The following is a 17,499-nucleotide window of genomic DNA, read 5'->3' as shown; positions in this document are numbered from 1 at the left end:
AACACCACCACAACACTGATGCCAACACCACTAGACCAACCGTAACTTTCCGGCAATGGTGACGACCAGTGCAAGCTCCAGCGACTAGCATCTCTTTAATCCCCAAACACTACCACAAGCACCACCAAAACCAGACACCACAATATATATAAACAATTATCTCCTCACTACCGCCGCCACTGGTGCGTTGGTCGCCGCCATTATCGGAGCTCTTCACCCAATCGGTGCAAAGTCATTCAATCGGTAGGTGATACACGCATATGTTTGTATCGCTGAGAATATGTATTATATATATACGTATATACTCTGGGAACGTATAATTTAGGCACGTGCTTCGGATTATACATGTTGTATATATGTACATATATAATTTGGCCATGCATATCCTCTTTTCTCTAAATGTGGTGGTGTGGTGTTGTATGGTTTCCAAGGTAAAAGGAAATAGTTAGTAAGGTTAAATGGGTAATTTCACATGGTTGTTAACAAAAGGACATGTTGATCCTTTTATGATATTACAGTAGTGTGTGTTTGAACGTTTTCAAATCTAAGGGGGTGTTGGGACTCAACACGCGTTGACTGACATCTAACTCCGGAGAGTGTTAGTGCAATTTAGTCTTTTATATTTAAAATCACTTTTATAACGCACAGTGAAACTGACAACTGTGGTGTAATTTGCTTAAATTTCAGTGAAATAATTATAATTTGTATTGTGAAAGAAAAAAAAAATATTATAATTTGTATTGTGAAAGAAAAAAAAAATATTATAATTTGTATTAAATTGCATATAAAAGTTTCGGGCGCACAACACTCGAGCTTATTTTTTTCCGTCCACTTTCACGACTAATTCTTTAGGTGGAGTCTTGGATAATGGAGACAGAGGAACTGTGAAGCCATGAACCCAACCGAAACATTGGCCGAATACAAGCAGCAGAAAATATGTATAAGAGAAGAGAGCTGAGAAGCCCAAGAGAACTGTACATGTATTGATTCGATATTTGGTATCTCATCCACAGACTCGAGGTGAAGTGTAATTTTTGTTTTATTTATTAAAATCATGGTTTATGCTTTTGGGACAGAAAATTAATAATCATTGTTCTGAACTAATTGGTACTATATACTAATTAAATTTGCTTATTTGGTTCCTATAGATAGATGGCAGGTCACAGCACTGTATACACAGTAGACGAAGCACTTATTGACTTAGGTTTTGGCAAATTCCAAGGTCTTGTGCTTGTTTATGCTGGACTTGGTTCAATTTCAGAGGCCATGGAAGTGATGATTCTCTCTTTTATAGGACCAGCAGTTAAGTCCCAGTGGGGACTCTCTTCTACCCAAGAGAGCCTAATCACAATAGTGGTTTTTGCTGGCATGTTAATTGGAGCTTATTCATGGGGCATTATATCAGATAGCTATGGAAGGAGGCAAGCTCTTCACCAATTTTTCTAGTTTTATATTTTTCTTCTGTCTTTATTTTATATTCTCTGATACTGTTATATAGATATATTATTATATTGTAAGGTAGCCTGCAAAATTGTTAAATCGGTTAAGATGATTTGTACATGTGTAACATGTGCAAGACTTTAAGTGCATGGGTTAGGAAAAGTGATGTAGTGCTGGTAATACTAGGGGAAGAGGAAGACGTTTAACCGTGAGTAGGATATGATAGCATGTGGATTGACCGAGGCTATGCTTTAGCGGAATGGAAACACATGATTCATGTAGCCAATCCCAAGTAGTTGGGAAAAAAAAAAGGTTTGTTAGTTGATGTTGTGTCCAACAAAATTGTTGGGCTAAAATGAATTGATTCACCTTTCAAATGAAAGAAGTGAAATTTATATTATATTGCAAGATGTTTGATCCTACACAGTTCCTTGCCTTAATCGGGTCATAAGGCATTGTTTAATTTCAGTTTATCTTCTTCTACAGAACGGAAGCATCCCAAATGAACAAGTGAATTTTCTGGTCGCAATACAGCAGAGTTCTTGAACTGCTTGTTGATTTTATGGACTTCGTTTGAAGCAAGTAAATTTACACACACACAAACATAGATGTGCCCAAATGCATTTGAAGTTTAGACTGATGGTGGAAATGTATTAGGGTGAGAAATCAAACTTATAATCTATGTGAAAATATGATTATCACTGCCTGAACTTGTGGAGTTTGTGCCGACCTCCTAGTAATTGTTTCTCATGGTACCTTACCCATTTTTTGGTTTGACAAAAAGAACTCCTATTCTGCTGTTCCGTTCTGTCACAAACTAGACTGTTAACCATGATAAATGATACATATAGATATAGTTAGCGGGAGTGTCTTAATCATGTTGACGCCTTCAGTTTAGATAACAATTATTTCATTGTTGGTTTTCATATGTACTTCTAGGGTTCTACAAAAACACATATCATTGGTTCAATCAATGTTGACCATCATGCTTTGGTGTGACTACATATTTCCTCTATCAGTGCATTTCTTATGGTCCTCTAGTGGCCAGCCCTATCATTATTTATGTTTTCCAAATTACTTATTGGTTGTCAATTTGAACATGTCCTGTAAACTTTAGATTCACCTTGCCACTGTGATTTAAACTTAACCTCATCTTAAACGTCACATACTACTTCAACATCATAGCATCTAATTCAAATTCTGCCCAAGCTTTATTTCTGGTTTGGTAGTTTTTTGCATTCTGATTTGGTAGTCATTTGTAGAATTAATTTATTTGTTCAGGACTTCAGTACATTTGATGGACATCTGCTGTCCTATATACATTTTCTATTTAGTGATTTCTGGCTACTTAGCTCAAACTTCACCATAATTGTCTCCTTTCATTTGTCTCACAGGAAGGGTCTTCTCAGTATAGCTTTAGTGACTTCTGGAGCTGGGTTTTTTAGTGCTTTTTCCCCAAATTATATATCATTAGTCATCATCCGTTGGTTGGTTGGCATTGGTTTGGGTGGTGGGCCTGTGTACTCAACTTGGTTTCTAGAGTTTGTTCCTGTTCCAAACAGAGGCAAATGGATGGTAATCTTTTCAACCTTCTGGACAGTTGGAACAATACTTGAGGCTTCACTTGCATGGGTACGTCCAAAACTTTCTCAGTGATTCTTGTCGCCTTTCAGGAACTCTTTGTTGGTATTATTTCTTTTAGTTCTTGTTTTCTTCCTCTTTACCATTAAACCTCAGTACCAAAGGGGTTAAAAAATATGGGAGAAGGGATTTCCTGGCTTTCTCTGAGTTTTTAGGATTCATCTTTCCTTTTCAGCCATCTGCTTGCTCGTGTTTCACTGGACATTTGAGATTCATAATACCTTTACAACCTTTGCTTACTTTTCCTAAATGGAAACTTCTCTTCCTTTGCTCATTATCTGTATCAATAAAGCTCTTGCCTGCCTGTTATTTTGGTGAACTCCTTTTTTATTTATTTATTTTCAGGATGTAACGATTATATTACTCACAAATTGAAATTAAAAATATGCGCAATTACCAAGAACAGACTCTTCTTGAGAACAAAAACAAAAGGGGAACTTCCGCTCTCCTACCAATTTAAGAGCAAGTCCTATTACAATCAACTTCTCTAAAGGACATTATCTCAACTTTTTTGACAACTCCAAAGGCTGCATCAGGCAGCCTTCAACTCCCTTGAGACTCTCTTTTATTTTGATAACTTTGCAAAATTAACCTAACTGTTCATGAACAACTTGGATTTGGCTCGTCTAAGGTGGTACAGTCTCATTCATTAAAAAAATGAGCTATGTTTGAACATCATATTCGGGCTCCTTTCTTAATGAGCCAAGCTTCAGCCCCGACTTAACTTGGGGAAGATTGTGAACAAAGGCTAGTTATGTGTATACATGGAATTGGGTGTGACTAAATAAAAAGATGTAAAGAAAGAAAGGTCTATAAAGAGCACCAATCAATAAAAGTCACATTTTTTACTTCATGTAAGTCTATAATGGGCATCATTTTGAGCCATTTGAGATCCTAGAGGTGAAACAAAAGTTGCTCAGTTGCTGTCAGTAGAAGCCGGCTGATAAACCAAGAGGGGTAACATGAGTACACGAGAAGAGTGAAAACCTAGTTTACTGTTCTTTTAACCAAGTTCAGAAGACTACTTCAGATGGGGGTTTCAGATTTGCAGGTGTCAGAAGAGATTGGGTGTTTGCACATATCACTTGACTACAAAATCTTTATTATTGACTCGTTGATGAGGGCTTTGATGTTATTGAGTGGAGATAGCGTCAAGTCATGCCCATGACACTTGGAGAGCTATCAAAGAGTTTGGCATAAGTGCGGAGTTATAGTGTACATTGTGTGGTTTTGTGACACACTTGAATGCGCAGGAATGTCATTTTGATAAATATGTGGAACTTGGGGTTGGAGGGGTTGGAAAACTATAGAAAAAATAACTAGACAAAGACCACTACAACAGTATATGATGCGCTAACTTAAGGTGTGTAGGTTTAGTTTGAACTTTTGATCAATAATGACTTCTAGAGAATAACTGAAGTTTCTTCATGTGAAGGGGGAAATTCTTGAACAATTTGCATTGATAGGGAGGAGGCATAGTGTGTATCCATCACTCCTAATGCCATGATGGGCACTAAGTGGGCAAACTCGAGAGTAGTCACAGACTCACAGGTGGATTTAGGCATTCGTGAGAGGTCTTTGCCCTTTGGTGCTTCCATGGGGATGGGGAACCAAATAAATGGCACCATTGTGGTCAGTGGCCAACGTGATTGGTATAATTCATACATCGAAGTTTCAGATGTGACATCTGCAATGCCCCTTGATATACCCGCTCAAGGAATGTAGCCTTGAACAGAGTGGAGTTTTAGGCACCACCTAGGCCTCATTGCAGATGATAGGTGTTGACTTGGGTTCAGTCTTGCTTATGGCGTGTTGTTGTTAGAGATGTGTGGTATGAAGACAACTCGATAGTAGGATGCTACTAAGCCATGTAATTTGTTGGGAACTGAATTTTTGGCGTGTAGACAGGCTAGGTGTTCCTTGTGGACTATGGATCTATAAACTTATTTTACTTGGATAGTGCATTGGAGAGCCGTACTATGGGCGTGCATTGGCCTATGTGACTGTTGGTACTCATACCTGCATGGGGAGTGGACTGTGGGCTAAGAAGCAGGGACACGATATGATGCGGATACGTTGACCTGTCAAATTCTAAAAAAAGTAGGACACGGATACGGACACGGACACGGACACGGCTAATATAAAATATAAATTTTCATTTAAATATACATCTATTGAGTAAAACAAATTTTTTATTTTTTTTACCCATTGAGTAAAACAATTATCGAACTTCAATTAATTTACAATTTCTATTACTAAAGTTACATAAGTTAGGGGATGAAGATCTTCGAGTATGAATTATAGTATATATGATATTACTCTCCTATATTGTCATTTATTTTTTATTTTTTATTATTATTTTTGCGTATTGTGACGTGCTTAATGTCAATTTTTAAAGAAAAAGAGGTTGGACACCTTACTTTGATCTCTTGTTTCGGACTATCTTCTCTTTCTCTTTTCCCAGCCCAAAGGTTGGAGTTGTTGGAAATAGAGTGCATGAGAGGAGCTACACAAGTCATTATAGTAAAGAGGAAAAAAGGAAGGGGGCAAGTAAGAAAGGGCCGGCAGGAGAATAGGCTATAAGAAGGTTAATAGAATGGATTCAAGTAAAAATCGATTCAATTCTGATAATGTGTTTGTTTTATATAAGACAGACAATGTGGTATGTGTTGGTCGAGTGTTTGGTATGTGTTGGTCGAGTGTTTGGTATGTGTTGACTAAGTGTCCAAAATAATAAAAATTATTTTTATATTATGGACACGCCATGAAGTTTCGGACACGTCTGCTATCCATGAAGTGTTGGTGTCCAACACAATGTCTGACATGAGCACGGCACCTCCGTATAAGTGTCTGTGCTTCTTAGACTACGGGGCAAAGGTAACTCTCTAAGTGCTTATTTGGAGTTGAATGGCTTCTTGGCTATTCAAGGTGCATTATATAGATCCAATATGGGATATGGGCCTTCCGGTTCCTGCTAATGAAAATTAATTTGTTTTGTTCTCAAATCAGATGATAAAGTTGACCATATTCATAGAAAATCCGATTTTGTAGCTGATGATCTTGCAGCTATGGGGCATAAATTTCAAGGAGATTGAGTGAGATGAAGATCTTCCTTCCAGAATAAAGCCGTGAAGTATCTGAGGGTTCTTTTCTTAGGGACAATCTACTTCTAATCTATTTTGATCTGCTCTTATCCTAAAAATATCCTTTCTAGATATAGTATATTGTTGAGTACTCATTAAATGTCTTGGAGTAAGTTTATTTTCTATCCTTCTTTTGTTTTTTCTTTTGTCTCTTGTCACCATTCTAGACTTTGTATTACGCTTCTTTATCCCAAGGAAAAATGGGTAGGTTGGTGTTTTCAACACCTGGTGTGCAATGATCAATGTGGAATTCCATTAGCTGTAAAAGTGTTTCTTCATTTCATGCATTAGGCAGCTTTGTTGGTAATTTTGAACTTCATTAGGAGCTTTCAGAGTCTGGAGTTGTTCAAAAAGTATGCAAATGGCCTTTCTTAAAAATTGAGGGGGAGTCGAACTTTATTTCTGTAAATCATAATTGGTATATCCAGTGTGTGAAGATCTGTAAATTTGCACAAAATTTATTAAACATGTGAATTTTTTCAAAATCATATGCATATTTTGATTTTCTAGTGTAGAAGTTTGATTCATAAGAAGTCTTTAAAACTTGAGGATTATTTCGCTAATGGGAAAGGGAGGAAAGGATTTAAGACTATTTAGACCTTCATTAGTAAGTTCCTTTAACTGCAGATTGTCATGCCAAGATTGGGTTGGAGGTGGCTACTTGCACTATCTTCTGTACCATCTTTTTTGGCGCTTCTCTTTTATAGTCTTACTCCAGAGTCTCCAAGGTATCTATGTATGAAAGGTAGAACTACTGATGCCCATAGTGTGCTGAAAAAAGTTGAAATACTCAACCAAACGAGACTGCCTCCTGGATTGCTTGTTTCTGATCGAATGATTGAGTTGGCTGAAGAAGTTGCTCCATCAGAAGATTCACAGTTACTCTCCTCAACAAGAAACAAGAGCATGGTTTCTGAGACAGGCTTCTCATCGCTGCTCATGCTTTTCTCATCAGAATTAATTACAACAACCCTTCTTCTTTGGGTTGTATTCTTTGGAAATGCATTTCTGTACTATGGTGTTATATTACTGACCTCGGAGCTGAGTAGTGGGCAAAACAAATTTAGCTTGAGTACCGTGCGTTCAAACTATTCAGAGGACGATGGCCTCTATCTGGATGTATTTGTCACTAGTTTGGCAGGTAACAGTTTTATGTCTGTCTAATTGCACTTGATTTGGAAATTTTTTATGTAGTGTTTTGATGGTTTTCATCTTTTATTTATTCATCCTATTCAAACAAGGTTAGGTAACATAAGGCTTGTGCTTATTTTTCAGAGCTTCCTGGAATTGTTTTATCAGCAGTTATTGTGGACAGAATTGGTCGCAGGCTTTCCATGGGAATTATGTTTATGTTAGGTTGCATCTTCCTTCTACCATTGGTTTTACAACAGCATGAGATATTAACCACAGCTTTATTATTTGGAGCCCGTATGTGCTTCATGGGAACTTTCACAGTTGCATATATTTATGCTCCAGAGGTAAATTTTGGTTTTACTCTTCTTGAAACACTTATCTTTCTTGTACCGTTATCTTATTGTCATTTCTGTGGACAGGGAGTTTTTTTATAGTATCTTTAGAAATGCATAATTGTAATAGATATGGGAAGCCATCTTTCAGAGTTATACTGCCTTGCAGTTTTATACAATTTCCATGGTTTACAATATTTGAATCCTTTTTTTATATTGGATGTGACTTGTACCGGAGAAAAATTATTAGTTAGGTAACTCATGAAAATGAGCAACCAAGTCTGTTGAGATTCAGCAATGAGGTTCACTAACTCATGAAGATAAGCTACCAAGTCTGTTGAGATGCTCCCTGTATGAATTATTGTGAGCAGAAAAAAGAGAGTATTGAGATTATTTCCTTGTTTTCATTATTTTTTTTTTAAAAAAATAGTATAGAAAGGAACACATCTCTTCATCTCTACTCAACAAGGGGATTTAGTGTAATTTTTAATTGAAAACTACTCTTGACCCAAATTTCAGTTTTCTCCTAGATTCTCATAGGGAGTGTTCAAAGTACCCTTCAGAGTGAAAGCATCTCTTGCATTTTACGTATCGATTTGTACTTTTTGTTGCTTGTCAAGGATCTGCTCTAGAATTTCATAAAATCATATTGTGCCAGTTTTATTTTTATTTTTATGTGCATTATTGTACTCTATTTACTGTTATCCTTTTCTAAGTGATTTTGATTTATGCTTCAGTTCCAACGACATTATCCATATCAGCATTGAATTTAATTAAACATTTTTGCTCTTTTCAGTTTGTTCAGATTTATTCTTCATCCACAATAGTAAATTCGTTCCAATCAAGTCACTTATTGTCATATTAATATATATATATATATATATATTCCCTTTCTGTAGATATATCCAACCTCTGTGAGGACAACTGGTTTAGGAGTTGCAAGTGCTGTTGGAAGAATTGGTGGCATGATATGCCCCCTTGTGGCAGTTGGATTGGTGACTGGTTACCATCAAACAGCTGCAATTATTCTATTTGAGGTTGTAATAGTTATTTCAGGACTCTGTGTTTTGCGCCTCCCATTGGAAACCAAGGGACGTGGATTGACTGACACTGTTGCTGTATCTAGTTCAAGTTATTTGGTTAATCGAGAAGTTTGTGCAGTTGTGCCCTTCCACATGGTAAAAGGAGTGCCGAACTTTTCTTTGTAGCTGCCCGTAAAGATGCAGGTGACTATAGTTTGCTTATAAAATTATGCACCACCATACTTGGAATGAATTCTTGCCTTTTTCTTTTATTTGTGCTCTTAATTGTATTGCCACTTTTACTCGGGGGATCTAAGCTGAAATTCACTAATCCTGATTGTTCACTTATTGCTGTGATTTGTTATTTCCAACTTCTCATGGCGGTTCAATTATAGGTTTTGGCAATGCCAAACAAAGGATGAGTGGATGACTGATTATGCGATACTCAAATAACCAGCATCTGGGATTAAGAAATTACCTGTGTACAACTTTCGATGATTGATGAACGAGGCTATTTTGACGAGCTGATGAAAGTCATAGAAGCTGACAATCGTAATCCATTTAGTTCCTTGTAATATCGTTGTGTTCATTTCAAGGCACTAAATGGAGAAACAAAATTAGTTCACATCAAGTAGCACTGGTACATATTTAGGGAAAAGGACACTTTGGTCCTTTGAAGACTATGAAAAATGAAAGTTACTGCTTTTGTAATTACTTTTGAATTTTGATTTTATTTTATTACTTATTTTTGTATATTTTGGTTGCGAGTTACTAATTTGGCAATTTTTCCTCCAAAAGTGCACTTTGATGCAATTCTTCCTTTTTTTTTTTTTTCTTTTTTTTTTTTTCCTTCTTTGCCAATGCAAAACCAAGATATATGTGTGTGATTGTGTGTGCATCTGTAAGCAAACCTTGGTAAGAAAAACCACTGTCACATTAACGGCACTCAACTTCAAATGACATACCGAAGTTGGGTCCCCAAGAAGAGCCACGAGAGAGACTTCCTTATAGCATTTCCGTTGGGGAAAAAGGATGCTATGCTGCTAATGGAGTTATGACCCTGCTCATTTATTGCATTTACTTTTAGTATTTACAATTCTGATTTGAGTACAGCATTACTAACACACACAAACGCATACCATTTTCTCTATTTTTGCAGGTGATTACTTTTACATTTATAATATGCAGCATAAGGCTCAAGATGTATTCATTGCTCGTTACTTTATTCGTTTTCAACTTTCTCAACAGGTCACCACTTTTCTCTTTGTGGATTGGTGATCTTCTGCCTGATAAATGCTTAGCACAATTCCCATTAGAAATGGTATATCCATTTCTCTTCCCTCCACGAGCTCGATCATTGGCCTACATTTATGAAAATTAGAGATAATGATATATCTCTTTTAAAGTAAATTGTAGAGAATTATAGCAGAAATACATTCCTAATACGATTACTAACATCCTCGGGCCAATAATTCAAAGACACGGTGATAGTCATCTTTTCCTGACAGGTTGATCAAGATTGAGTCTACTATGAATGATAATCAGTACTCTCATTGTTCTTTATTCAGCTCCAGGGACTTCAGGTAAGAAACAAAAATTCTTCCTGATCTTGTAGTGGTTTGGTGTGTTATTTGCCAGGTAATAGTAAAAGGAAAAAGAAACTTGGATCTCTGCTAAGTATGAATTCAATTCTCTGTCTCCCAAGTGAGATCCCCCCTCGAAATTGTTTTCACCCTAGAGGAGTCGAATTTTATATCTGATACTTCTTGAGGCACCAGACCAAGTCACTTATGACTTACCCACTTGAGCCAATCTGTTGGGTTAATGGCAATATTTATATGGTTTACCACCATGGGTTGTAGCTTAGTTGTACTTTCTCGCTTTTTATAGTAGAAAGGTTGAGGATTCAAATTGGCGGCAAAGTGGGCGTATGAATGTGCTTCTTGGCAAGGTATGGGAAAAAAAGAAAAGAAATTTATGTGGTTTTGTAAAGCTATTGTTCCCTGCAACAGTTTTATCTTTTGGACGGTTCTTTTTAAGACTCCACCACATATTGAGCAATCAAGGTAGAGCCCAGGGTAGCTAGTCTTGCCCTGAACCTCAGGTGTGTGTTCTACAAGATAGTGACTTAAATCACCTACCCATCTTCTGCTCCTTCACACAAGGAATTTGATATTTCATCCTGCAAAAAATTGGCATTCAATGGCAATATCAGCAAGGTCTCTCACAATATTCACTGGGATGCTATACCCAAACCATTAGCACTGCTGTATGGTATTTTTACCAAAATCATTGTTTTTGGAGGAAAAAGGATTCCGGAACTACCAATAATGAGTATAGAGAAGTCTCACAATGAATTTGATATTTAATATTATGTGTTGAGATGCTCTCCTCATTACACTAAATAATTATGAATGCTGTCCTTGTAAACTCAGCAATTAAGGAAAAATCCTTGTAAAGTCACCCTCTCCTGTTTGGCCCCATTTGGTGCCACTCTTTTTCTAAAAATAATCTTTGTGTACTCTTAAAATTGGCAGGTATATAGATATATATAACCATTTATATGTATGTATATGGGGTGTACAATAAATTATTCTTGTGTGTGTATATATATATATACACTTCCTCTGTCTCATATTATATATATATATATATATATATATTTGTGAAATTCAACTGGTGGTGCAAGTGGTCCATGTGTATAGCTGACGAAGAGAATTGGTAAGTTAATTCCGAAAAAAAAAAAAAAATGGTAAGTTAACAAGACTATACTAACTAATAAATATTGTAGATAGATGCCAAATTCCAGGTATTTTTTCTATTTTCCAAGGTGGATGATCAGCCTTTGAGTTTCCAAAGGGGCAAAGTGGGGTGTATGGCAAAGTGGGGTGTATGGGTTTCTTACTAGTGACAAAAGAAAAAAGAAAAAGCAAAAAAAGCCCATAATGTAACCTTCAAAAGTATGCCTACAATTATTTAATAGATATATGCTCTTTTTCTTTTCTTTTATTTTTAATTTTCCTTTTTGTTTTTGTTACCCGCCAACGACAATTTAAACCATTTACAGATATTATTCATTGACGGTTACAACACAAACACCAGTCAACCATCGTCCCATTTTTTATAGATAAGTACATAATATACTCGAAGTCTCCAACATTCTTACATATATATATATATATATTTATTTATTTATTTCTGTCATATAAATATCAAGAAGTTGTTCAACTTCTACAAACCTCCAAATGCACATATTGTTTCTTATAAGTAGACCATTCCTAAAGATTCTCCAAAAATAACAGGTAAAATAAATTAACATTCACTTGGAGGTTTGAAATTGGAATCGGACCTCACTGTACTTTATTTTACAACACTTCCCTTGGCCTGTAGGAACATATGTATACATGTAATAATCATGTATATAATATAGTGTACAGATAACAACAAGAAGTCTTAACATCAGCAGTATTAGGCATTGTTTGTTTCGCTTTAAAATTAAAAAAGAAATGGTGATGTCACACGCAGTTGTTAGCATGACAATATATATGTATATAATATAATATAAATATCTAAATATGTACCCATATGGCCATATATATACTGTTCCATTAATGTTTTTGAAACCCTTTGCCGGCAATCATCATATACAAATGATATTTGGATGAAAGCTGCTAACTCTGTTTCTTCACTGGGTTTGGCTCTATAACAACTGATTTCATATGGTAATTAATGTTTCTAATTATTGAAATATTTACCATTTTGGTGCTATGTATGTGAATTTCAGCTCAATTTTTGTGTTCCAACAATTATATGCTTTTGCTGTTTTCAAGGATATTCACTTCATTCCATTGTCTGAATAATACATTTGATTACTAGCTTTTCCTTTATAAAAAATATAGCTATTCTGTATGCACATTAGAGTGGAACTCGAGTACTTCGTTCAGTTTTTTTGACAGAGCAGGAAATAAAAGTGAAGTTCTTCAGAAATAATTGAAATTTCAGTGACATTTATCATGATTTAATTTTAATATTCTGTCACTTTCTTTTGCCATAGTAATGATTTAAACTTTGGTGAAAATGACAGTTATTTTTCTCCTTTGTCAAGAAACTCGCACCCCAAATTTGTTCAAAGGGTTTAGGGTTTAGGGAGGTAGGGGATGCCACCAGGCTACAAATTATCTAATATAAACCTAACCAGTATCATAATGTGGACTGAAATCAGTAGTTCTCAAGTTTCCAATTATATACATTAATGGGACTACAACCTACTAAAAAGTTATTGACAAATATGTACATGAAGCACTGAATCTAGGGTTAGAGACTCTTTTTCGAGTCCTCCCTCGCTGGACGTGTTGTAGCGGGATCAAAACTGGGTAATGTCCCTTTCTCTATCCAAGAGAGTACTCTGGTTGGACATTTTCATTTCAGTGAGGTAAGATCTGGTTGTACTTATTTTCTCAAGAAATCAAACTAATCAGCAAATTACATGGCAAAGTGATTTTATACCACCAACAAAAATTGCATACAACTGTTTGGTCTCTGGTCTCTGAATCCATTTTTCATCGGGTTCTTTTTTGTTCACAGCCCAAGTTATAAGATATGAAACTTCCTGGATGAAACCAACTCAATTAAAAGAACATGTACCTGCTACTAACTAACTTGGATGCTTATTAAGCAACAAATTAAATAATAACTAGGTGCAATGCTTGTTCCAGTTACCGAGCCTACCTAACGGATGAATTTGTCAGTAACTAAGATGACTCTTCATTCATGCTTCTTGTGTTGGTTTTTGTTCAATATTAATAGTAGTAACTCACGAGTATATCTCCCACTTATTTTCGTGTAGGATGATTTTGTGTTACTGCAGCTGTAAGGAAGATTTTTAACCAACTGGAGTAGGCGTTGTGGTACTTAGTTCATGTTGCTACGACATTATTAGTTAATATGTATGGACTTTGCTAATTAAACATAAAGCTTGTTCCATTGTTACAATCTTAAATTTCTTTCTTTCTTGATTCTTTAGATGGCAGATCAGAGCCTTTCATGCTCACTAGATGAAGCACTTTCTACGATTGGTTTTGGGAACTTCCAGGGTCTTGTCTTTGCCTATGCTGGATTGGGGTTGGATTGCAGAAACAATGAAAATACTGCTTCTCTCCTTTATAGGGCCAGCAGTTCAGTCTGAGTGAGGAATCTCCTCTACTGAAGAGAGCATGATATCGACTGTTGTTTTTGCTGGCATGCTAGTTGGAGCATATGCATGTGGCCTCATATCAGATACCTATGGAAGGAAGTAGGATTTTTTCTATCTTTTTTTGTCTTTCAGTCATGTGCCTTTTTCTAAGCTACTATGTTGTTGTCCGATAGACAGTAAGGCATCTCGTACACTTGCTCTTAAGTTACAGAAAACATGTCTAAATTACTTCATGTGATGATAGATATAATGCTAAACTTATAATTCTCACACCCTAAAGCCAACTTTGTTTTGTTGGAGAATATAGTACCGACACTAGTTGTTCTGTTTGTGGGACTCAGCCTGCCAACTCGAGGCTTGACTCATGACACGAAGCAGGGTCCTTTGACTCCTTTCTAACTTGGCCATGATCAATTGGCTTCTCTCTCTCTGACTGATTACTTCAACGGTTGGGTGTCACAGGTGCAGTTACTAGAGGGACTGAAGCGCCATTGTGGATCTCTAAGACCCTCCAGAGGGTACCTTTCTTATCAAGGACCTCCTTTCTATGGATAAGCCTCAAAGCTGGCTAAAAACCGCAATGACTTCCTCTTTACAAATAAGCCTCCGAAAATCTTCCCATCAGTTCCTCTCTATGGATAAACCTCGATCCTCTAAGGAGTTCCTCTTTATGGATAAACCTTGATCCTTTGAGGAGTTCCTTTATATGGACAAATCTCGATCTTCGAGGAGTTCCTCTCTATGGATAAACCTCGATCCCTCGGAGTATGCCCCTCTATGGATGAACCTTGAGGAAGTACTGAAGGCCCTCGGGGAGCTGCACTTATGGACAACATTGATGAAGGGATGTCGCCTGTGATCTGGGGGTTACCTCGCTATAGAACCCTCAGTATGGGACCCTAGGAAGTGATGGCCTAGCACCTAGGTTCAAGAGAACTGAATCAACTATAGATGCTAGTCTTTATTATATTATGGAATGCAGTGTTTTTGCCCAACCTTGTGGAACTTTCAGGATTATCCTCTAATCGAAGTTTGTGGACTAATACCATATAATGCAACACGTGCTGTTGTCATATATGGAGATAATCCATGATAAGTGGAACATATTTCATAATTATTTAGTGGGACCATTAAGAATATATCAGTTCCTTATAAAAATTTAGTTTGGGGAAACATGTCCCCAATCATTTCTGTCAAAAAAGGTCTATAACTATGATAAATAGAATGCTTCTACTTGGATCCTACTCATCTGGTTTTTTCTTGCAGCATATTCCTTCCTTGCTTCTATTGCTATAATTAAGACATAGATATGCATAAAATTATTCTCTAGTCTCTACTTATAAGCTATCCATGTAAAGTTCACTACTGCTTGGAGCCTTGGACTTATATCAGGGTGTTCAACCAAATATCATAAGCTTAGTTGACCGAATTAAGGTTAAATGAATCTGGTACTGGACTGTTTTGCGTAATAAATTATATATACGTTGACATGAATAGTTAATCTGGGCTTACGTATCATTAGGTTTAATTTATTTTTTACGGACTTCTGTGACCAGTGCACACATTTTCTTCATGGTTCTTATAGCTTTGCTCTAAACCTCAATGTGATATGCTTTCATTTGCCCCTTCCAGGAAGGGTTTCCTCAGTGTAGCTGCGGTGAACGCTGTTGGTGATTCTTCGTTGTTTGGTTGGCACTGGTTTGGGAGGTGGGCATGTATTCTCATCATGGTTTCTAGAGTTTGTTCCTACTCCAAACAGAGGCACTTGGATGGTTATGATTTCAGCTTTTTGGACACTCGGAACAATTTTTGAGGCTTCACTTGCATGGGTATGTTTAATAGCCTTCAATTAAGTAATTAGATAGGGAATAAAGAATGGATGCTTGCATAATTTTGTTGTTCTCGTCAATGTAAGTTTTCTTGGATTTTTAATGCTTTAACGTATATCTCTGTCCACATCTCTCCCTCTGTTGATGGTTGATCTAGCTCATTGTTGGTCTTAGGCTCTTAGCTGCAGGCGATATAGGAAAAATATTCACTATTTTGTTGCTCTTATTGCAGATTGTTATGCCAAGACTGGGTTTCAGGTGGCTACTTGCACCGTCTTCTGCACCGTCTTTTGCTTTGCTTCTACTTCATGGTCTTACACCAGAACCTCCAAGGTATCTACATATGAAAGGCAGAACAGCTGAAGCACTGGATGTACTGAAGAAGGTTGCACTGCTGAACCGAACAAATCTCCCTCCTGGCAAGCTTCTTTGTGATCAATAACTAAGCTAGAGGAAGAATTTGGCCCATTGGAAGACACTCATTTACTCTCCTCAACGAGAAGGAAAATCAAGGATTCTGAAACAAACCCCTTCTTCATTGTTTCCACTTTTTTCAACAAATTTAATTAGAACAACCCTTCTCCTATGGTTAATATACTTTAGCTATACAATTTTATATTATGGCATTATATTGCTTACTTCTGAGCTGAGCAGTGGGAAAAGTAAATGTAGCTCTATCGCTTTGCCTTCAGAAAAAATCCAGGATGCTAGCCTCTACTTGGATGTCTTTGTAAATAGTTTATCAGGTAATAGTTATGTCTTTCAGTTGCCATTTTGAAGAATATTTTGAACTTTACTGTGATCGTACTTGATTAATTTTTTCCTTATATATCTTTTGCCCAAAGAATCTCAGGTAACACTTGTAAGTTTATTTGCAGAGCTTCCTGGGCTTGTTTTATCTGCCCTACTTGTCGATAGGGTAGGCTGCAAGATTTCCATGGAAATTATACTTGTCTTAGGTTTCATTTCACTTCTGCCACTGGTTTTCCATCAACATGAGACATTGACAACAACTTTGTTGTTTGGAGCTCGCCTGTTCATTTCATCGGCCTTCAGAGTCGCCTTTATTTATGCTGCTGAGGTACATCTCAATGTCCAATATTCTTCTCTAAAGGTTTTTTTCAACTATTTTCCCTCCTTTGCCTTGTTATGCAAATGTAGGCATATCCTACTTCTGTGAGGTCAACCGGAGTTGGAAGTGCGACGGCTATAGGAAAAATTGGCGGCATGATATGTCCACTTGTAGCGGTTGGACTGGTGAGTGGTTGTCATCAGACAGCTGTTGTTATTTTGTTTGAAATTGTGATAGTCCTTTCAGGACCCTGTGTTTTGTTCTTCCCATTGGAGACCAAGAGAAGGGAATTGATTGACGCAACATCCAATTCACAATGAGAAACTGTTGCTCACTTGCTCTGGCCCCTTGGCTTCTGCAAACCTTGATAAGGAACTCACTCTCCCTTTTCTTAGTTGTTGTCTCTCTATTATTTTATTTTTTTTCTACTTGTAAATTTGCTGTTGGGAAAAAAGAGAAAAAGAAAATAGTACTCATAAAATCTCCCCACCCAGCTGTAAACACACCGACGCAACCCCAAACACAGCCACAGGCCACCAATTTGAGGAAATCGTTGTCAAAGCAAAAATCTCCAATTTGTGTTTTTGACAAACCCTAAATCGAATTAAAACACTCTTGAATAAGTTTAACTTAAAAATTTTCTTTTTCTTTCAAAGATTCTATCTTTATACATTTATCTTTTGTTCCTATGC

The 17,499-nt window shown here is 36.7% G+C and overlaps 1 protein-coding gene and 1 pseudogene across 3 annotated transcripts; both read left to right on the top strand.

Annotated features, from left to right (window-relative positions):
* The first annotated feature begins 801 nt into the window (after positions 1 to 801).
* Positions 802 to 9,465, top strand: LOC132278781 (organic cation/carnitine transporter 7-like). 3 transcript variants are annotated; one of them, XM_059780667.1, is made up of 8 exons: positions 802 to 1,020; positions 1,149 to 1,222; positions 1,295 to 1,421; positions 2,835 to 3,072; positions 6,852 to 7,365; positions 7,500 to 7,702; positions 8,590 to 8,916; positions 9,108 to 9,465. In XM_059780667.1, exons 2-7 carry the CDS (start codon positions 1,153 to 1,155, stop codon positions 8,896 to 8,898), a joined length of 1,461 nt encoding a protein of 486 aa, XP_059636650.1. In that variant the 5' UTR covers positions 802 to 1,020; positions 1,149 to 1,152; the 3' UTR covers positions 8,899 to 8,916; positions 9,108 to 9,465. The 3 variants fall into 3 exon arrangements, with proteins under 3 accessions (XP_059636650.1, XP_059636648.1, XP_059636651.1); XM_059780665.1 differs by having other exon boundaries at positions 1,149 to 1,421; XM_059780668.1 differs by lacking the exon at positions 1,149 to 1,222 and having other exon boundaries at positions 803 to 1,020.
* LOC132277931 (organic cation/carnitine transporter 7-like) lies at positions 9,207 to 17,202 on the top strand (annotated as a pseudogene).
* Positions 17,203 to 17,499: the final 297 nt, after the last annotated feature.

This window comes from Cornus florida, unplaced genomic scaffold (genome assembly GCF_030987335.1).
Source record: "Cornus florida cultivar Cherokee Brave unplaced genomic scaffold, ASM3098733v1 CherokeeBrave_3.0.0_Hap2_Chr10, whole genome shotgun sequence".
NCBI lineage: Eukaryota > Viridiplantae > Streptophyta > Magnoliopsida > Cornales > Cornaceae > Cornus > Cornus florida.
This window is presented reverse-complemented; position numbering and strand designations above follow the sequence as displayed.